We start from the raw sequence: 23,126 nt of genomic DNA on the forward strand, positions 1-23,126 counted from the left end.
ATATCAATGCTATTTAGTGGCAGTTTTGGAATTGATGAGGCAAACAAAAAGCATGGACATCGATTCATAGAACGTGCTTGCTGCTGCTGCTGTGTTGTTATTATTATTATTATTATTATTATTATTATTATTATTATTTTTATTATAATAAATGTCGAGGAAATCATAAAAACATTTGTAGTGGCAAAAATCGCTTCTTCAAAGTTTCATGTTACTTACAAATTTGTTGATATGGTTGAAGAAAATGTTGCGATGTCAAAGTCAACAAATTCATTTTGAATTTCTTCCACTTTTCATATTACTGCTAACAAATATAGGGATCAGTATTTTCTCCTTTCTTGATGATAATTATTTATTTATTTCATTTTCTATTTATTTTTAGGGTCCTCAAGGACCACCTGGACCAAGAGGTGATTCTGGAGAGGCTGGCCCGCCAGTACGTTTCTCGTCAGCTTTTGTTTATTTTTATTTTTCATTCTTTCTCCTTCTATGATCCAACTTCATGGTCAAAATCTATTTGAACAATGGCACTCATTAAATACACTCCTCATTGTCAAATTTCAAGAAACTACAATGATAATCAGTGGGTAAGCAATCTCTTAAAATAAACAAATTGAATGTAAAAAATAGTGACATATGATTGTTTGGATGGCACTAATGATGTAAAGTTCTAAATGGTTTCACATCTCTCTAAAAGATTGAACACTCTTGTACCTAATTTACTGACAAACACACACTCACACCCACACACTCACACATGGGCCCCTCCCCACCCTCACCCCTGATATCCCAGCTGCTGTATAGAGGGCAACATTAAATTTCAAATAGCATATCATTTTCTAAAACTGCATTAAATCGTAATTAATTATTCAATTTGTTTTATTTGTAGGGATCCCCAGGATCACAGGGGCCACCTGGTCCTCCTGGAGCACCAGGACCCGATGTAAGTATTACCTTATAACGTTTCATACTATGCAAAGACAGAGGTATATATTAATCCATTGATCCATCCGCCTTTCTGTCCTGCACCCGTTAACGCAACTAGAAGCGTATTTTGTATGGATTGCAGTGAAACTTGATAAATATTATGGTAAATATTATGGCACAGCAGCAAATAACTTTGTTCGCACAAATTTTCTTAGAGTTATTGCCCATTTGGATTTGTAGAATTTATGACAAAAATCTCATTGTCACAGTTTTTGATGGATTGCCATGAAACTTTATAAATTTTATGATCATCGCTTGAAAATAAACATACCAACTTTGTTCTGGCTAATTTTGTTAGTTATTGCCCTTTTGATCTTGTAGTTGATAGTTATTGCCCTTTTGATCTTGTAGTTGATACTTATTACATTTTGGTCTTGCTGAATTGTATGACAAAATCTCAGCAGTTATTGCCATTTTGGTCTTGTAGAATTGTTTTACCAAATCTTTGTAGTTATTGCCCGTTTGGTCTTGTAGCAGTGTATGATTAAATCGGAGTTGTTCTTGCCATTTGGTCTTGTAGAATTGTATGACAAAATCTCAATAGTTATTGCCATTTTGGTCTTGCAGAATTGTCTGACAAAATCTCAATAGTTATTGCCATTTTGGTCTTGTAGAATTGTATGACAAAATTTCAATTGTTCTTGCCATTTGGTTTTGTAGAATTGTATGACATAATCTAAATAGTTCTTGCCATTTGATATTGTAGAATTCATTGGAGTTTTTAGCCTTTTTGTCTTGTAGCTTAAAGCAATTTGTGACACAATCTCATCAGCACAATTAGTCAAACAGTTTGTCTATACATTTGTTCTTTTTTCTTCTTCTTTTTTTGGGTCGATCTTTATGAAATTTTGTACGTATTTTGGTGATCATCCACTCTTTGTGCTACCTTGGTTTTGTTCATAGAGTTATTATCTTTTATGAGCTACAGACAAATACAATGTATGAGACAAGTTGGTGAATACAAAACTCATGCAGTTTTGAGTGAATGGCTTTTACATTTTATTGGCCATATCATGCTGTGGAAATGGCAGTTTAGAGCCTTTCCTACGGACGCACTGAAGCAACCAATCCTGGCTGGCCTGGGTGGGTATTGAACCCTTGACCCATGGATGACAAGTATGATGTTCTATCAACTGAACTACTGCGGCTCCAAAACAAAAAAAGTATTAATCCAAAGGTCACGGGTCCACTACCAGCCCAGGCTAGATTGGGTCAGCTGCCTCGGTGTCCTTTAAAAAGTAATTAATTCCTATTTCCATGGCATGATGTAGCCAATAATAATAGGTTGAAAGTCCTGCTAGCAACCAACCATCATAGCTGACATACCATCAGAGCAGAAATAACTGTGACCTACTTATCAGTATGGCAGTAGCATATAAAATGCAGACAATTACCCCCATGCAAATTAGTGCTGCATTTTGAGTGCATATGAATTTTAAAAAAATTAAAACTGGTTGACGAATGCATATGTTAGGATGATTTGAATTTGTGTATGATATATAGTTGGCTGTCAGGTTAGACCTCAAGGCAACCATCTTGAAACATATCTTGCATACATTTTTTTCTTCTTTTTCTCATGCCCTGGTTTAGCTATCAACTGCACAACAATGAACACCGAAGTGAGCTGGGTGACTAAGTCTTTCACTATACTATCCTTCAGTTTCATATTAACAAATTAAGACAGTCAATTTCAAAACTTGCCATTTTCTTTACAGGGTGATTCGGGTAAAAATGGTGCACTTGGACCACCAGGTCTTCCAGGACCTAAGGTAATGTGTGCACATATAGTAAGAGCTGTCAGTCAGTGAAATGTCTGTCTGTCTGTATGTATGTATGTATGTAACAAGAAAAGAGTGAAGACAACAAGCTTTGTAAAAATTTAACAAATAATTTATTTCCCGAGAAAAACAAGGTAAAAATGAGAAAAAGAACTTATTGTTTTACAAATCAAATCCAAAAAAATTCAAGAATAATCCAAGGATTACAAAATAGAAGTCTTAGTAATAAAAAGTCTTAATTAAACTGAGTTTGAATCATGATGAAATCCAAAATGGAATGTGATGGCACATGCTGTGGTCAGCATTGTACTGGTGTGTCAACAGTTCATTGTTGAATCACAGAATATAATATTCCAGTGTTTGAATTCTGTATAAAATTCAATAACTGTCTTTGTCCAAGAATACATTTAGAGCACAAGTATTTCCATGGAAAAATAATCCAAATAATTTGAAGAAAAATTAAAAATTCAGCTCAAGCTGGTCACAAAAAATACCTTTGAGTGTCAATGGCTTAAAGCAAAACTGCCCAAATTCTCTGTAGAAAACAGTTATACACTAATTTAAAACTCAAAACAGATTTCCATATAAGGGTCATTTGATCATGTTTCTAGAACAAGATAGAAGCTTTTTACATGCCTAACATCACGTACTCACAGTATGGCCTTGACTAAAACTAATGATTTTTACTCTAGGAAAGAATTTCATTTTTGTTTACAAAAAGTTATTTACTTCAACTCTTATTGATTCTGAATCAAGGCCAGAACTAGGTCATCATTAGATACAAAGTTTCTATTATTAGTTGTTTATGAAAAACAGTCAGGTCAAACTGAATTTCTGGAAAATGTCAAATCCAGTAAATAAAGTTACATTACAATAGTATGCAGTGGAATATTTTTTTAAATTATAAACCTACAAAACTAGCAAACAAACAATTAAAATAAATATAAATTAAATATACATAACAATGTATGTATGTATGTATATATGTATGTATGTATGTATGTATGTATGTATGTATGTATGTATGTATGTATGTATGTATGTATGTATGTATGTATGTGTATGTATGTATGTATGTCTGTCTGTGTGTGTGTGTGTATGTATGTATGTTGATTTGTCTAAATGTCTGACTTGATCCATCTATGCGCTATTTTTCCCAAGATTCTGTAATTTTATAAATCCATGTTTAATAATAATAAAATCAATGAAATACAAATTATTTTACTTTTGGATCAATGATCTGCAAACCCAACAAGACCCTGTTTGACAATATCATATGGTTTTTCTTGTGCCTTTCACAATTACAACAGTAGGAGTGAATTCTCTTTATCTCTTGATCGACATAAAAAAATAACAAAATCAATTATATGTTCCTTTTCAGGGCCCTGCAGGATCTGCCGGAGTACCAGGTCTCCCAGGACCAAAGGGACATGTGGTACACATCTTATATTCTTTTGTTAATTTTGAATTTTTGTTTTAAAAATACACTTTTGTTGCATTTGATCATATCCTCAAATACAGTACATAGCAGTCAGTTCAAACTCTACTAAAGATTCAGTCTACTACAAATGCAAAGTCTGGTGATAAATGGAAAATAATTGAAACTAATCTTGCAAAAAATATAGGACAAGGGTCTCTGACAATGTAATCTTGTAAGTATAGTCAAGTATATATACACAGTACATGTACTAACTGAGACTGGCTGGAACAAGGCTTTACCCATAATTCCTAGCATCTTGTAGAGGAGAAATGATTAATTCTTAATTTACATTGTATTTGTGTAAATTTGTAAAACGTATTTTAATAGCAATAATGGGTATAAAAATATATTCTGAAATATTGATATAATTGGGCACAAAAATGGGTAATTTATATCAATAAAAATTAGTATTTGCTACTTAATGAAAACCACATAGGTGTCAGAGATATTTCTTTGGGACTTTGACAAACAACATTTACAAAGGTTTTATTATATAAAGATTTGTGTGTAACCTGCAGTATTGAGGATCATTCATGAAATGTGGTTGAGTGAACAAGTCAATAAGTCTGATGATAATGTACCATATTTAGATATCCGTTATATTTCTCTTGTGAATTAAAACAGGGATTCCGTGGACCCCCAGGAAAATCTGGAGAACAGGGACCTCCTGGAGAAAAGGTAATCACTAGAAATAACTCTTGTATTTTATGTGTATGTGATTGATAAGTATGTGTGCGTGTGATTGTGTGCAAACATGTTTATGCATGTCAGGTTTTGCCCATTGGATTTTTGTCATGGGTGCTTTTTCAATAATTGAAGTGCCTGCCTGAGCTCATGTGTGTAATTTGTTCTTGAGCATGCAAGTGTGCATATGTGTCCAGTTTTTGTTTGTTTTATATAGGGCAGATTCTAACCAGACTGAGATAATAGTTCCCATTAATATCTTTAAGCTAGTTTTCAAAATTTTCATCAAAAATGTTCTTTTGCATTAAAGTCCAGGGTATGGTATAATTGAAATGCTGAAAGTAGCTATAATGAAAAATAGTTTCTTAGGGTTTAGGCCAATGCTAAATCTATACCTAATCAATGAGGTTGAATGCATAATACTAGTAATCAGAAATAGTAATCGTTAATCTAATTGCTGTAATTACTTTTGTTGTGGTCAGGGAGCTACAGGAAACCCAGGACCATCTGGAGCGCCAGGAATGCAAGGAGCTCGAGGTGCCATGGGAGACCGTGGACCTGACGGGTTACCTGGAGGACTGGTATGCATCTTCCATCCCCCTCCCTCCCTCCCCACCTCTCTCTCTCTCTCTTTCATATTTCCATTTAGTTTCATAATTTTTTACATTCCCCTTCTTTCCTTGTGGTGGCTGAGTGCTAGGTTCACAACAAAAATGGTGTTGGTTTAAATCCTACCATCATTTTAACCCAGACTGGCATATTGTGGGGTGTCCATGGGCAAGATACTTTACTTCAGTTGCCTTGGCGTTAAAAAATAATAACCTGTTTGTGTTGCTGTGCCATAAAGCACCCCAAAAAATGCTTGTCAGGTAAATGGTGAATATCCAAACTGTGACATGACATGAAGAAATTAGTGAAATTTCACACAATACCAAAATGACTGAAATTTTGGAAGAGTAGCATCAAATTTTACAGGATAAGAAAACCATTAGATAACCTAGTTTGCTGTTTTCTATTTTCTCCCTTACAGCAAGTTGTCTATTTTCTTGTCATTGTTAATTTCTACATATCTTTCTTTGAAAGGCTTTTATCAGTCTACAAGTTACATTCATTCTGATGTCCAATAAACAAGACACAAATGACAGAATTTAGAATCCTTTTGGAAGTTTTTCCTGACTCATCATAATGTTTTTTCTTCTTCTAAAACTTGTTCTTTTTGCCCTTGTTTACTTTTGTTTTATTTGTAGATGATGACATTCTATATTATAAAAATAAATATTGAATATGTTGCCTCTAGATAACTTCCATTACATGAATACATGATCTAAATGTTGCCGTTAGCTAAATAGATAATTATTTATTTTATTTCTTCACAGGGTTTGAGGGGAGTGGACGGACTGCCTGGCCCTGCCGGATCCCCTGGAGCAATAGGTATGCCTGGGGCTCCTGGTTTTCCAGGGATGCCAGGAATGAAGGTATGTAGAATGCTTATAAAAGAACTAATTTTGATCAGTAACTTTTAAAGCATTGATATGCAGGATATGAATTTTCTGGCATCGATTATACCTCTAAAACATGCTTACATTCTTAATTTAATGTTCACTGTGCAAAAGCAGACGATATATAGTTTGACCTTCTGCATGAGTAAATTTTCGGTTGACTTTGATATATATAATACAAAATTACTTGATCTGCAATAATGCTTGATCACTTAAAATTTTATTATAATTTTTCTATCATCAGTAGTCTTTGACCATCTTTGGAATCATAGACTATCAGAAGCTTTACTCCCATGTAACCCATTAAGATGAAAATTTTAGAAAACTTACCCGGTAGTTAAAGAGATTCAGTCAGTGGTTGTAAATGAATGTTGAGGCTTTATTGTACATTGAATTCTGAGTTGAAATTTAGGCTGAAAGTGTCAGTATTTACTGTTTCATATCTTTGATCTTTCATGGTACTTTAGTTAACCACAAGATATTTAAAGATGACTGCAAGATGTTTTTTGTATGTGCACAAGTGTTTTTTATTACAACAAATATAATTTGCAACAGGAGTGTAGTGAAAAATAACCTAAGAGGAATGTGATTTTATACAAGTTCTGAAGAATAAACAATCAATCCATCCACCACACCATTTTATTTTATACATTTTTCTTTTTGTTTAATTCAAATAACAAAAACAATGGATACCAAACCGCATGAAAGAAACCAACCAACAGCTGACATGAGTAGAAAATAATTCTGTGATTACACAATTTTCACAACATATATTTCTTGTTTTGTTAAGAAAGTCATGATCACAATTGATGTACATTCAAGGTACATGTATATGCAGGCCTGATTGGAGGATAAATTATCATTTTGTGAATTTTCTGTCTTGTAGTACCCAAACGTGTCTTGATGTATCCTGTAGTTTTCTTGTTGTCATCTTGTATGTTGTAGTCATCGTGTTGTTAATTGAAGTATACAAAACACATTTTGTGTTATCTTGTTGTCATCTTGTATCTTGTAGTCATCCTGTACTTTACTGAAGTATACAACACACATCTTGTGGTCTCTTGTAGTCATCTTGTTTTATTTTGTAGTCAGCCTGTATGTTACTGAAGTATACAAAACACATCCTGTGATCTCTTGTAGTCATCTTGTGTTATCTTGTAGTCATCCTGTACTTTACTGAAGTATACAAAACACATCTTGTGATCTCTTGTAGTCATCTTGTTTTATTTTGTAGTCAGCCTGTACTTTACTGAAGTATACAAAACACATCTTGTGATCTCTTGTAGTCATCTTGTTTTATTTTGTAGTCAGCCTGTACTTTACTGAAGTATACAAAACATCTTGTAGTCATCTTGTTTTATTTTGTAGTCAGCCTGTACTTTACTGAAGTATACAAAACACATCTTGTGATCTCTTGTAGTCATCTTGTGGTATATTATAGTTATACTGTAATTAATTGAAGTATGCAAAACACATCTTGTAGTCTCTTGTTGTCATCTTTTTTATTTCTTGTAGTCATCTTCTAGTTAACTGAAGCATACACAGACACATACTGTGGTCTCTTATAGTCATCTTGTCTTTAAGTCAAGTGTACACAAACACATCTTGTGGTGTCTTGTAGTTAATTCAATCACATGCAAACACATATTGTAGACAAAATACAAAGATGTTCACAATATCTCAAGATTTGTATCAACTTTTACATCTGGAGATGTAGTAAATTGATAGATAATGAGTCTGACACAGTACCTTAAAGTGAAACTTTGTACTTAGATACTACTAAATATTACATGACCTTAAGTCGACCAATAGGTTGTCCTCCATCACCTTTTTCATTTTCATTTTTTAAATTCCATGCTGGAGTAAACATATTAGGCAAGGTTGTAAACAGACCCAAACAGTCTGGTATCCTCTATGTATTTCTGCTAACCCTGTAGACTTAACGTAATAAATCAATCTTAATAATTCTAATGGGGGGACACCCACCCCCATCAGAACTATCAGGAATGGCATGTTATACTGCATGACTCCAAACCCTAAAAAAGCAAAACCCACAAAAAATATGGCATCTTTAAGCTCATACTATGTATTTAGTTATCCTCTTCTTATCTTCATCATTGATGTACTTATTACTTCTGTCTTTTTATTTTCATCACTATCGTCATAATAATTCTTTCTTTATATCATATTTATCATTATTTTTGTCATTAATATTTTTGTTAGCACTATCATAATTGTTATTATTCCTCAGGGTGAAGCAGGTTCCCCAGGTCCCAAGGGATCAGCTGGGCCTCAAGGAGCACGAGGTGACAATGGAATACCTGGACCCCCAGGAGATTCTGGACTTTCTGGACCCAATGGAATGCCAGGCAGGGATGGAGAAAAGGGAGCTCAGGTACATAGTTCGTCCAGGCTTAAGTTGAATTTGTTGAATCATTGCTCCTAGTGATTTCATACCAGCTAATGTTAGCAAGCAGTTTTTGTTATGGTTCTTAAAAGAATTAAGTTTGAAATTTGAATTAATTAGACTTTGTCCTAGTCATTATTCCCTTATAAATTTGATAAGCATTGGTTTGCATGTATGTTTATTCAAAAAGTGGAATTGAATCACAATGGATCATTACTTTGAAGTGAGAAACACATGTAGGAATAGGTGATTCACTTTTCTGGAAATCTTTTAATCACATGTAAATTAGGGGATTCACTTTTGGGGAAATTATTTATTACATTTACAATAGGGAATTCAGTTTCAGGGAAATTATTTGTTACATTTACAAGAGGGAATTCAGTTTCAGGGAAATTATTTGTTACATTTACAAGAGGGGATTCAGTTTCAGGGAAATTATTTATTACATTTACAAGAGGGAATTCAGTTGCAGGGAAATTATTTGTTACATTTACAAGAGGGAATTCAGTTTCAGGGAAATTATTTGTTACATTTACAAGAGGGAATTCAGTTTCAGGGAAATTATTTCTTACATTTACAAGAGGGGATTCAGTTTCAGGGAAATTATTTATTACATTTACAAGAGGGAATTCAGTTTCAGGGAAATTATTTATTACATTTACAAGAGGGAATTCAGTTTCAGGGAAATTATTTGTTACATTTACAAGAGGGAATTCAGTTTCAGGGAAATTATTTGTTACATTTACAAGAGGGAATTCAGTTTCAGGGAAATTATTTGTTACATTTACAAGAGGGGATTCAGTTTTAAGAAAATCATTTATTGCATGTACATATTATAAATGACTGAATATATGCATTTAAGGTTCATCTCACCTATGGTAATTACATCACATACATGTATTTTGGCCATACAACTTTGAAGGAGCACAGACAAATATATGTTGCAGTGAATTCTAGCTGTGCTTAACACATATATTACATTATGGTAATTACAAATAGGCAATGGATTTTAATTGTTGGTAATACCTAGTTTACCTTACGGTAATTACAAAAGACAATGAATTGTAACTGTTGGTTATTCCTAGGTCACATTATGGTAATTACATATAGGAAATTAATTCTAACTGTGCTTAACACCTAGTTTACCTTATGGTAATTACAAAAGACAATGAACTTTAACTGTTGGTTATACCTAGATCACATTATTGTAATTATATATAGGCAATGAATTCTAACTATTGGTTATTCCTAGATTATCTTAAAGTAATTACGAATAGGCAGTGAATTCTAACTGTTGGCAATTCCTAGATCACATTAGGGTAATTGCATATAGGCAATGAATTCTAACTGTTGGTTATTCCTAGGACACATTAAGGTAATTACAATTAGGCAATGAATTCTAACTGTTGGTTATTCCTAGGTCACATTATGGTAATTACATATAGGCAATGAAGTCTTGCCATAGGTAATACCTAGATATTGTTATACTTACTACAGATAGTGAGAATATGTAACAAATTCCCACTGATATAAAGTATCAACTTATATTATTAGTTTCTAAAAACTCCTTAAAATCCAATGCAGTCTTTTTATTTATTAAAATGTAGTCAGAATTCACACATCAGCATCACATCATGTGGATGTACACAAGTCACTTCTCATATTTGCTTTGTTAGGTTACATGTGACATTGATGGCAGTGGCGTTGCTCGGGTTGGTGTTACCCAGTGTGGTAGCTCATGGTGTCACCCCCATGGTCCTCCTTCCATAACAGATCATACAGAATCCTTAGTAATGTCATTTTGGTGTCACCCCCTCTGATGGTGTCACCCGGTGCAGTCCACACCCCCTGCATCCCCCTAGCGACGCCACTGCTGTGCCTGCTAGTCATGTATTTAACTATGATCGGTTATCTGCTTATGAAATCCGACTAAACCGAGCAGTGTGTGCTCTGTAAAATTTGCAATTTTTCATTTTGGTGTCACCCCTCTGAGATGGTGTTACCTGGTGCGGTCCGCACCCCCCGCACCCCCCTAGCGACGCCACTGATTGACGGATATTGTCTTGGAACAGAAGAGTAAAATTTGTAGGAATGGAAGGGTCTTTTGTTACAATTCAACTTGATTTGTCTTTTCTGTTCTTGTGTAAGCACAAAGGAATAATTAGCAATATCCTTTTTTCAGATGTATACAGTGTATTTCATTTACTTTTGATTCATTTATTTTTGTGGGTATGAATTTTCATGGTTTGGTAAGAAAAATAAGACATTTTCATCTGTACTTGCTGTATATTATAGCTTGTTAGTCAAGTCCAACTGCAAACAATATAGACTCTGATCTGCCATTGCACAATGAAATGGCATATCAGGGTCTGTGCTATTTGCAATACTGATTACTCCAGACAAACTGCAGAGGATCAGATCTACCAGCACATTATGCAGTGGCAGATGTGGGTCTGTGCAGTTCACAATTGCAGCTGGCTTGTAAGCAAATATGTATGGTAAATTTGTGGATTTGGAAGATAGTCTTGTTGTTTACACAGAAAGAACATTATTCATTAAGTTATTAAATTCATGGTTAGTGGCACCCTTGAAATCGGTAAAATTTTGTACTCCATGAAAATATGTACCCCAGGAAAATTAGTAAATTTATAGTATTCATTCATCTGTTATTATGAAATTGACTCATCTGTCATTCAGAAATTGACTTTTGTCTGTCTGTTATAAATTAATGATCTGTCAGTCAGAAATTGACTTGACTGTTTATTGACAATACCTTTTTACCCATGAATTATTGAATGGTCTACTCCCAAGCTTGGTTAAGACATGAATGGTCTACTCCCAAGCTTGGTTAAGGCATGGAACTCAAAACCAGTCTGATTTTGAGTTTCATATCTCATTTGATTTGGGTAATTTATGGTTTGGTCTAAAATCTGACCCTTCAGATATGTCTGGTATATATATCAATGTCTGAAGGACATGTAGGTATGAATGTAAGTTCCTTCCTTCATACATATATGTCAAGTTCAGTAAAGTTTGCCATTTATTTCAGGGAGATCCTGGCCCGGCAGGACCACCAGGATTTCCAGGAGCCAGAGGGCCATCAGGTCTGGATGGAAGCCCTGGATTAATGGGACCAAAGGGATCACCAGTATGTTCAATGTTTTCTTTTATTTTTTTTATTTACCTTTTCTTAAAATTTATTCGTATATTATTTATGGAAGTAGGCAAGTGAGATATTCTTCTGAAAGAGGAAAGTTGCTGAAAGCAAGAATGGGGAAGTAAGTGTTTAAAGGAACTACGGTATTGACAAAAGTTTAACAAAAAAGATTGAATAGGAGAAATAGATTAATACACATTCATTTCCAATGATATATCCAGGGGGTCCCATCATGCACACCTTTAAAAGAAATGGTAAACTTGTCAACACAACAGTACTCTTGAATAAAACTTCATCCAAATTATGTAAAGATTGGACTGTCATATTGGGAGAATCATTATGCATCAGTTTTGCAGTCTGACTGCTGGCAAATGCAGGGTGCTGATTGCAGATGAGAGGATTACTGTTGAAACGGCATTGCCCTGAGATCAATGGTAAGTGCAGACTACTGGTTGCCCATCAGTGGAATATGGAGCTATCACATGATAATCATGCAGTAGTGATTCCCTCAGACCACTAGCAAGATCAGGGTGCTGGTAGCCCATCATGTGGGTGGGCTGGTAGCCCATCAAATGGTGGGTGGGCTGGTAGCCTATCGGATGGTGGGTGAGCTGGTAGCCCATCGGATGGTGAGTGGGCTGGTAGCCCATCAGATGGTGGGTGGGTGATGAGGTTATCATGAGAGAACTCATGTTTGTAGTGATGTTGCCCTCACCACTAGGCAGTGTAGGGTGCTGGTTGCCCATTGTGGGGGTATAAGGTTATGGTATCATGGGGAAATAATGTATGAAGCAGTGTTACCCTTAGATTGCTAGTTGGTAAATTTTGCAGCCTTAAGTGCAAGTGAAAAATAAGTTAATGAAATGTTGATTCCCAGAGTGCACATGTCAAATGTTAAATGATGAGAGGTTGATGCCAAGAGTGCACATGTCAAATGTTAAATGATGAGAGGTTGGTGCCCAGAGTGCACATGTTAAATGCTAAATGATGAGAGTTTGATGCCAAGAGTGCACTTGTCAAATGTTAAATGATGAGAGGTTGATGCCAGAGTGCACATGTCAAATGTTAAATGATGAGAGGTTGATGCCCATAGTGCATATCCAATGTTAAATGATGAGAGTTTGATGCCTAGAGTGCACTTGTCAAATGTTAAATGATGAGAGGTTGATGCCAGAGTGCACTTGTCAGATGTTAAATGATGAGAGGTTGATGCCAGAGTGCACTTGTCAAATGTTAAATGATGAGAGGTTGATGCCAGAGTGTACTTGTCAAATGTCAAATGATCAGAGGTTGATGCCCAGAGTGCACTTGTCAAATGTTAAATGATGAGAGGTTGATGCCCAGAGTGCACTTGTCAAATGTTAATTGATGAGAGGTTGATGCCCAGAGTGCACATGTTAAATGATGAGAGGTTTATGCCCAGAGTGCAAATGTTAAATGATGAGAGGTTGATGCCCAGAGTGCACATGTAAAATGTTAAATGATGAGAGGTTGATACCCATAGTGCACATGTTAAATGCTAAAAGATGAGTGGTTGATGCCCAGAGTGCACATGTTAAATGTTAAATGATGAGAGGTTGGTGCCCAGAGTGCACTTGTCAAATGTTAAATGATGAGAGGTTGATGCCCAGAGTGCACATGTCAAATGTTACTGCAGAAGCAATATATTGAACATCTGGAGATTATGACAGGGCAGCATTCAAGGAAGGTAGGGTGCAAGGAAGAACATGGAGAGGCAGGTGCATTGCCCTACTAAAACAGGCTAGGTTCAACCATGGGTCTACTGTCATTTTTTAAAAGTACCTAACAATTTATGTTGTTCTTGTATTCAGGGTGAGCCAGGAGATCAAGGATACAAGGGAGAACGTGGAATCAAAGGAGTCCCAGGACCTGGGGGAGAAAGGGGACAGCCAGGTCCACCTGGCCCAGAGGGAAAAAGGGTAACTTGCATTCATTTTCACCCTGACTGTGACATTTAAATTACTTAAAGCATAATTTAATATAAATGTGAAAAAATAAATTTTGATACTGTTGTTAGTAGTTGATTGGACCAGGGGAGAGCACTATATCTATTGATGGATTTGATGAGGGAAGAGAACATTATTTTTGAATTGATTGGACCAAGGGAGTGCACTATATCTATTAATTGACTGAACTGGGGAGAGCCTTGAAAGGCTATGTATTGAGACCCTTTTTTCATCATCTTGTTGTCCATTGACATCAGATTTTAAAGGTTTGTCCAAATATGCTTATCTGCCATTTTATTTGGCTGCAGTTACTTGAAATCAAAACTTTTTAACAATATCTCATCGAACAACAACCAGTAAAATTTTACCAAATTTGACAGAGCATTCTAGCATATAAATACATTGCAGAGTTTTATAAGTAATTTCAATCTGCTATCCAGTATGTACATTGTTACTGAAAATAGATTAAATGCTGAATGACTTCTTTTTCACAAACTTCTCAACAATTTTGACTAATAGAAAGTATCTTGACCTGGAAGGGCTTTCAGCCTTCTTACAGTGATGTGGATTTGTCACCCAGTAGGCTTCTGTTACAGAAAATAGACAACTTTTCAATGACTCTTAGCAAAATCCACTTAACACGAAATTTAAAAGGAAGCATCCTGGCATTAAGGTCTGTTAAATTTATATTTTCACAACAACTGAAGAATTAGACCAAATATGGCTGCAGATACTTAAAGTAGATGACCTTCAAAAATAACTATTTCTCATAATGAATCAATCTTCAAGCACCATTTCCTGAAAACCTATTCAATGGGTTCAAATACAATTTGTCAGTAATTAACCTAGTAACCCAGATTACTCTGCCAGCTGCTTTAACATTTGGTACTTAGGTTCATGTGAATAATTTGGACCATGTCTATTTAAGGTAAAGGAACATGGACCATGTCTATTTAAGGTAAAGGAACATGGACCGTGTCTATTTAAGGTAAAGGAACATGGACCATGTCTATTTAAGGTAAAGGAACATTATTTTTAAAAAAAATGTTCATGGACATTTTTGATTTCGGACAACTAGATTACTTTAAGATTTTCCAGCCATGAAGAAATCTATTGAATATGAATCAAATTTTCATAACTTTTAAGGCCAAATAATTTGATTTGATTCATTTTGCTCAGTAAGCAAATAAAAAAAAACATGTAATGATTGATCTGATGCTCAAATAATGGTGATATGGCTGTGTGCCATAGAATTTAAAGCCATTGCTATTTGCAGGAGCTGCAGTAACTTGGTACAGCATCAGACTTGTAATCATAGGATTGCAGGTTTGATACCTGTCCAGGCTTGCTCAAGTTGGCTGCCTCCCTCAGTGTTTCTTTTGGAAAGGCACTTAACCACCATTTCCTTAGTGTTTCCTTTGGAAAGGTACTTAACTCCAATTTGCTCAGTGTATCCTTTTGTAAAGGTACTTAAATACCATTCCTCAGTGTATCCTTTGGAAAGACACTTAACCCCCATTTCCTCACTGTATCCTTGGGAAAGGCAAATAACTCCTATTCTTCAGTGTATCCTTTGGAAAGTTATTTAACTACATATTTCCTGGTGTATCCTTTGGAAAGGTACTTAACTCCCATTTCCCTTGTGTATCCTTTGGAAAGGTACTTAATTCCCATTTCCTCAGTGTATCCTTTGGAAAGGCACTTAACCCCCATTTCCTAAGCATGATATATTCAGCAATGTATTGAAAGTGCCATTACAATAAGACAATCAATTTATACTGTCAGACGTTCGGTGTGCATTGAGCATAAGCCAGCACACAAAAATTATATATTTAGGACTTCAGTATTTCCATGTATAATCAATATATTTAAAATTTCTTTCATTTAGGGAGAAAGAGGAGAATCAGGACCCATAGGGGCACCTGGACTTGTAGGAGAAAGAGTAAGTAATATGATTCATATACAGTGCTCACCTTTAATGAAGTTGTTTATTGGATTTTTAAAGTGACCCTTTTTATAGATGAGGTAAAGTTATATCTAAGGTACAATCTGGCAAACTCTCTATCATATTAGAGAATAACATCACAAAATGACCACCATTTGACACCAGATAAAAATGTAGTAAGCACTGCTTTTGAAGTAGATAAAATGTAATAAACACAGACAGCAGATAAGATGTAATAAACATTGTGTTGGTAGAAAAAAGATGTAATAAACACCATTTGACAAGATGCTTGTTTCAAGCACTTGCATAATCAAACTGCAAAACATTCTGGCTTCCAAAATTTAAACTGAGTGCATTTATTAGACACCTGGATCAATGTATTAAAACTGCTGGGCAGCATGATTTTCTGCTGATTCAGGAAAAGTGGGTTGGGGAGGTCACTTGAAGTTGTTATTGTGTGTATTGCTGGGCAGAGAATAATATTGTTTATAGATTGATCCTTGAACAATAAAGCTGTTATTATATAAACTTTGGGCTACAAAATAAGGTAGGGCTATAGCTGCAAAGCCCTTTCTCTAAGCGAGGTTTGAAAATGGCAAAAATTGGTTGTCCTAGCAGTGCCCAGCAAGTTTAGTGAAGTTTCGTTTTATATAATTTAATCATTTTCTATAATAATAATAATAATAATAATAATAATAATAATAATATTAATAATAATAATAATTAAAGAAGCATTCCAGACACATGCTACATTCTTTACCATAGTTGTTTTAATGATTCTCTATATTGTACTACTTTCATTGGCATTTTACTGAGTTCACTGAAAATAAAACATTTGGTTTGTGTTTTGTAATACCAATAGGATAATTTGTTGTTAAATGCCCCATGTAGGATAATTTGTTGTCAGATATCCCATGAAGGATAATTTGGTGTTTAATGTCCCATGTAGAATAATTTGGTGTTTAATGTCCCATGTAGGATAATTTGTTGTCAAATGTCCCATGTAGCATAATTTGGTGTTAGATATCCCATCTAGGATAATTTGGTGTTAAATGTCCCATGTAGGATAATTTGTTGTCAGATATCCCATGTAGGATAATTTTGTGCTAAATGTCCCATGTATGATTCATTTTGTTGTTAAAATGTCCCATATAGGATAATTTGAGAAATAGTCATTTACATTTGAACATTAGCTCTAATGCAAATTACGTTAAGTTCAACAGCTTTATGGATAGAATTAGTATTATCATTACATTACATAATTCTGCTCTTTGTCTTGCAGCTGTAGAGAATGAGTGTTTTAATCTTAGCATTGTTATGTTTTGTTGTTGTACAATATTTTCTTACATGTGATCCTGTGACATGTTACAAAGAATAAGGATTATTATTGTTATTAAAACGATGCTAATACAAGCATTTCAGTTCATGCAATAGAAAGACTGAGAACACATTGGTAATAAAGCATTTCAGTTCATGCAATAGAAAGACTGAGAACACATTGGTAATACAAGCATTTCAGTTCATGCAACAGAAAGACTGAGAACACATTGGTAATACAAGCATTTCAGTTCATGCAATAGAAAGACTGAGAACACATTGGTAATACAAGCATTTCAGTTCATGCAACAGAAAGACTGAGAACACATTGGTAATACAAGCATTTCAGTTCATGCAACAGAAAGACTGAGAACACATTGGTAATACAAGCATTTCAGTTCATGCAATAGAGAGATTGAGAACAGATTAAGAATGTTCAAAATATTTTTTTTGTCTCTAAGCAACATATGAAAATACAACTATTTTAAGTCAAAAACAAAACTTTGGTACACTGAAAAAATTAATTCAGACTATTTTTACATATTATATTGTAGTCATAGATTGAGTATATAAATTTCAATAAATATCAACAGATTGAAAACTTGGAGCTAGGTAGGTAGGGAAATAGAAAGATAGATTAAAAGAAATATAGATAAATGGAAACACAGACAGATATAAGCAGAGAGGTGGACAGATTGACATAGAAATAGCTACCACTTGTATATATTTTTCCAGGGTAATCCAGGAGACAGGGGATTGCCTGGCAGCATGGGAGAACCTGGAAATCCAGGACAAGATGGAGAACCAGGACCACCAGGGGAGACAGGAAGCATTGGTCCACCAGTATGTAGTGAGAGAGAGAGGGAGAGTTTAAAAATGTTTGCAGGTACTTTTGGTTCCACAATTTCTGTCTGGACAGATCAAAAGATGAAGAAAAACAGTTCCTTCTGTATTTATAAAGTTTAGTAGAGTTTCTTTTAATTCTCCCTTAGAAGTTTTGAAATACGAGCTGATCCAAATTATAAAGAAATCCATGTTGTACCGTCTACAGTCAGGAGTATGTAGGAATCTACATGTTTGTCAGTAAGTTCAATCATTGTTCATAACATTGTTACTACAACAGGTCCCATTGTTTTTTTAGATGAAATTTTATGAAACTTGGTAATTACTGTGGTCATCAGCTGGTCATCAGCCAAAGACCCACATGTCAATAAATCACTTTGTTTCTGCAGTTTTTCTTCAAGTTAATTCTTTGATTTCAGCTGAAATGCAGTATATGACAATATTTTGTGTACACAACTAATTTCACATTTTTTTGATGGATTACCATGAAACTTAGTAAATGTTATGGTAAGCACCATTTCAAGATGTATAAATAGACAAATCACTGAACTCCTTAAAGTTTTGTCTGAGTTATTGCACTTTATGTGTGTGTGTGTGTGTGTGTGTGTCTGTGTGAAATCCTTCAATACTATTGATATAGAGGCATACAACTTAAGGATATGATCAGAGTGATCACAAGATGTGCATGACACTCAGAATTTTGATCCATCATGATCCCCTTGCATAGCTTTGGGAAGTTGGGAATTACACTCATGCATATATTTTTATAAAAAGAGAGGAGGGGTACAAGGGGTCATCTGGTACAAGTATGTGCATCTTAATTATGGTAAAATATTTGTATTTAGTTTTATGGTTTTACTAAAATTAGTAACAAAGGATAGACCTAATGACCTTTCAATCAAATTTATATGTCAAGGGTGACAACTCAAATTAAGGTAAATTAAACCTGAAAGTAGTGACCACCTTGAATGTTGTTGTTGTTGTTTTAATGCCATTTTTAAGCACACTATAAGCTATACATGGTGGACAAAGATGACCTTGACTGTTCCTCCACTATTAATATAATTAATTTGAAGGAAAAGTAGTAAAACTACTATTAAAGGGAAATCTCCACAAAAGAATCATTAATTCATCATATAACATTTCTATGTCTATGATCATCCTTCAGTTATAATGTACTGTTGCCAGCTATGATCCTTTGATAATGTACATTTACCATACCACTAATTCCAGCTTGAATAAAGTCAGTGTTATCTTTGTTTTAGGGAGAAAGTGGAAGACCAGGACCACCAGGTCCTCAGGGAGAAAGGGTAAGTCGGAACTGTTAAAAGGTAGATGATCAGTTTAATGTCATGTTTATAACCCAGGAAATTGGGGGAGATGGGGGTTGAAGAAGAGGGTGAAATGTGGATAGAGTTTCAGATTTGGCAGAGTGTGAAAAGCATTGGAATTTGTGATGGTTGCTCTATTATTCATTTCGCACAGAAATAACTTAATATTTATAATTTCTTATCTGAACACTGTTTTTAAACGTATCTGGGATACTGTATTACCTTTTATCTATCTGTACATTCATTTGTCTGTAAACCCAAGAGGTAAATTAGTTAGGAGACTCGGAGACAAGAGACAGGATCAACAATGAGGTAAATTAATTTGGATTTCTGAGAAAGGGTCAACTACAGGGTAAATTATTTTGGAGACAAGATAAAGGGTTAGCAATGGGGTAAATTAATTTGGAGACAAGATAGAGGGTTAACAATGGGGTAAATTAATTTGGAGAAGAGAGAGGGTTAGCAATGGGGGAAATTAATTTGGAGACAAGATACAGGGTTAGCAATGGGGTAAATTAACTTGGAGACAAGATAGAGGGTTAACAATGGGATAAATTAACTTGGAGACAAGATAGAGGGTTAACAATGGGATAAATTAACTTGGAGACAAGATAGAGGGTTAATAATGGGGTAAATTAATCTGGAGACAAGATACAGAGTCTACCTTGGGGTAAATGGATTGGGAGACAAGGGTAAATCCCAGAGGAGAAGGTTGAGGGGACTCAGAGACAAGAGACAGGGTCAATCTTGAGGTAAATAAATTGGAGACCAGAGACAGGGTCAGCCACAGGGTAAATTCATTAGGAGACAATGGAAAGAGTCTATAATTGTGTAAATTAATTAGGAGACAACATGCAGGGTCAACCATGGGGTAAATTAATTAGGAGACAAGAAACAGGGTCAACCATGGGGTAAATTAATTAGGAGACAAGAAACAGGGTTAACCATGGGGTAAATTAATTAGGATACTAGAGAAAATCCTAGATGAGTAGGCAGAGGGGACTCTGATATTAGTGATCGGCAACCATTGAGTAAACAGATTAAGAGATCAGAAACAGGGTCAGTTAGAGGGTAATATACAATAATGCCTTCCATCTGCCTATTCTTCTAAACTATTATAATTAACTAATTTATTTTAAGAGGAAACCAGTTTTTGAAGTCAAATACATTTCTATGATATTGCTTACATGATCAAAATATAGGCACACCCTCTCAGAACGTGTATCCAAGGGAGATCATATACATCTGCTTCATTAGTAACTGGCAACTGATGGGATTTGGTACCATTTTCTCTAATTGGAAACAACTCTAATTTGCACTTATTTCTATTTCTAGGGCCCATCAGGAGCACCAGGACCAGATGGAGATGTTGGGAAAGCTGGACCCCCAGTAAGTACACTTATATTTTCATGTTTCCCAATGTGTTGGATAGGATCATGGGAAATCTTGACCCCCAGTAAGTACACTTATATTTTCATGTTCCTGAATGTGTTGGATAGGATCATAGAAAATATGGACCCCCCAGTAAGTACACTTATATTTTCATGTTACCAAATCATGTGTTGGATAGAATCTTGAGAAATCTGGACCTGCCAGAAAATACACTTATATTTTCATGTTACCAAATGTGTTGGAAAGGTTTTCTTGCTTCACATACAAAACACTCATGTGTAATATCCAAATTCTTTTTGCTTATCTGGTCAGAAGATTAATTGAGCTTATGATATGGTTCTGCATTTTGCATGCTTTATATATCAGGCTTCTTCCATTGTCTGTCAATGATTGATATTTTTAATTTCTTTTCAAAAATCACTGAATCAATTTTAAACAAACTTAGCTGAGAGCATTCTGGCATACTTAGCTGAGAGCATTTTGGCATACTTAGCTGAGAGCATTCTGGCATACTTAACTGAGAGCATTCTGGCATACTTAGCTGAGAGCATTCTGGCATACTTAACTGAGAGCATTCTGGCATACTTAGCTGAGAGCATTCTGGCATAAATGAACTTTCAGATTTGAACAAATCTTGCCAATCCTCCATCAAATATGGCCATGCTTACATAAAAATAAAATAGTTAAAAAATGCCTTTGCCAAAATTGCTGAAAAGCAGTTAACCAAATTTGACAGAAAGCAGAAAGCATCCTGGGATGAAGGGCTTCCAAGCTTATCCAAATGGCGCTGACAGAAAGCATTCTGGAATATATGGCTTCCAAGCTTTTCCAAATGGCGCTGGATAAAGGGCTTCCAAATTTATACAAATATTGCTGATTTTCCATTCATTTGACTGTTATGGCCATAAATAGAAAAAACTACGAACTACTTCTTTTAAACATGCTTAACAGAATTTGACCTAATTTGACATAATATTGTTGTACAAAGGCCTTTCAGAATTATGCCAGTTATGTTGATCCACCATCAAATATGGCTGATGTTAGTAACAGTAAAAAAAACTTGTGATAATTTCTTCTAAACAGCTGCTAAACAAAATTTTATCGTATTGGACAGAAAGGTTTCTGGCACTGAGGGGTTTCAGTTTGTTGCTTACCTGGCCATAAGTCATGGTTGTCAGTCATTCAACAAGTGTTTGTTACCACTTTGGAGTTTATTTCTGGTCTGATCAAAGTTGGAATAAGTATTTTGATGATGAGAGCCTTAGACTAGTTCAGTAATGAGTGAAATCCATATATATTAATGAGGTAATCTTCCAGTGGATTGGTTAATGAGGTGTTTGTGCACCTGATTGGCTAGTGAGGTAATCTTGCATCTGATTGGCTAATGAAGTAATCTTGCATCTGATTGGCTTAGGTTGTTGCCATTCCAGAGACAATATATATGATCTGGTTTGGATCAAATTTGGAACATATGCTTATACCATTAAGATCTTGGACAAGTTTGATAATGAGTGAGACTCATGCATATTAATGAGGTGATTGGAAATGCAAACTTTATATGAATTTGCACACTTGGAAATCGATGATGCTCAAGAACTTCCAGAAATTAGGTTCAAGTTGTGCATTCTTTTTGATTTCACCATTCATCCTTAAAGTGATTGTTGTAAGTCAGGCAGGTAGAAATATTGTAGCAGTTGTGTTAATGTGTCTTTTTTGTAACTGTTTGATATAAATGGTTATTAAACTAAATTCCATTGGCACATTTGGGCCCTGTAACAAGCATTTTGTTATAGTTTGAACCTTGCACCAAGGAAGCTTTACAAATGCACATTTATAATATGGGCTCTCTGTAAGACCCAAAATGGCTGATTCACACCATTGCTAATTTCTATATGACAAGTTAATTGGCAAATAATGGCTGATTCCCATCCATTCTATTCTCTAGATGACTAGTTCATTTGGCAAATACTGGCTGATTTCTGCTGTTCTCAAGAGAGACAAGTTCTTTGACAAATACTGGCTGTTTCCCACCATTGCTCATCTCTAGCTGACAAGTTCATTGGCAAATAATAGCTGATTCCTGCTATTGCTAATTTCTAGATGACAAGTTCATTTGGCAAGTACTGGCTGATTCCCACCATTACCCATCTCTAGATGACAAGTTCATTTGGCAAATACTTGCTGATTCCCACCATTACTCATCTCTAGATGACAAGTTCATTTGGCAAATACTGGCTGATTCCCACCATTGCTCATTTCTAGATGACAAGTTCATTTGGCAAATACTGGCTGATTCCCACCATTACTCATTTCTAGCTGACAAGTTCATTTGGCAAATA

At 35.0% G+C, this 23,126-nt stretch overlaps 1 protein-coding gene across 2 annotated transcripts in view; it reads left to right on the forward strand.

The window, feature by feature from the left end:
• Positions 1-23,126, forward strand: part of LOC149791274 (uncharacterized) — a 102,257-nt gene that overhangs the window by 13,461 nt on the left and 65,670 nt on the right. For both annotated transcript variants that reach the window (XM_089969782.1, XM_089969784.1), the window contains exons 9-22: positions 383-436; positions 890-943; positions 2,703-2,756; positions 4,147-4,200; positions 4,870-4,923; positions 5,412-5,510; positions 6,306-6,404; positions 8,680-8,823; positions 11,885-11,983; positions 13,825-13,932; positions 15,848-15,901; positions 17,957-18,064; positions 19,330-19,374; positions 20,731-20,784. In XM_089969782.1, the coding sequence (XP_089825908.1) occupies positions 383-436; positions 890-943; positions 2,703-2,756; positions 4,147-4,200; positions 4,870-4,923; positions 5,412-5,510; positions 6,306-6,404; positions 8,680-8,823; positions 11,885-11,983; positions 13,825-13,932; positions 15,848-15,901; positions 17,957-18,064; positions 19,330-19,374; positions 20,731-20,784 (1,080 nt within the window). The remainder of the gene's footprint in view (positions 1-382; positions 437-889; positions 944-2,702; positions 2,757-4,146; positions 4,201-4,869; positions 4,924-5,411; positions 5,511-6,305; positions 6,405-8,679; positions 8,824-11,884; positions 11,984-13,824; positions 13,933-15,847; positions 15,902-17,956; positions 18,065-19,329; positions 19,375-20,730; positions 20,785-23,126) is intronic.

Source organism: Sinohyriopsis cumingii, chromosome 9, assembly GCF_028554795.1.
Source record: "Sinohyriopsis cumingii isolate HCF-2022 chromosome 9, ASM2855479v2, whole genome shotgun sequence".
Lineage (NCBI taxonomy): Eukaryota > Metazoa > Mollusca > Bivalvia > Unionida > Unionidae > Sinohyriopsis > Sinohyriopsis cumingii.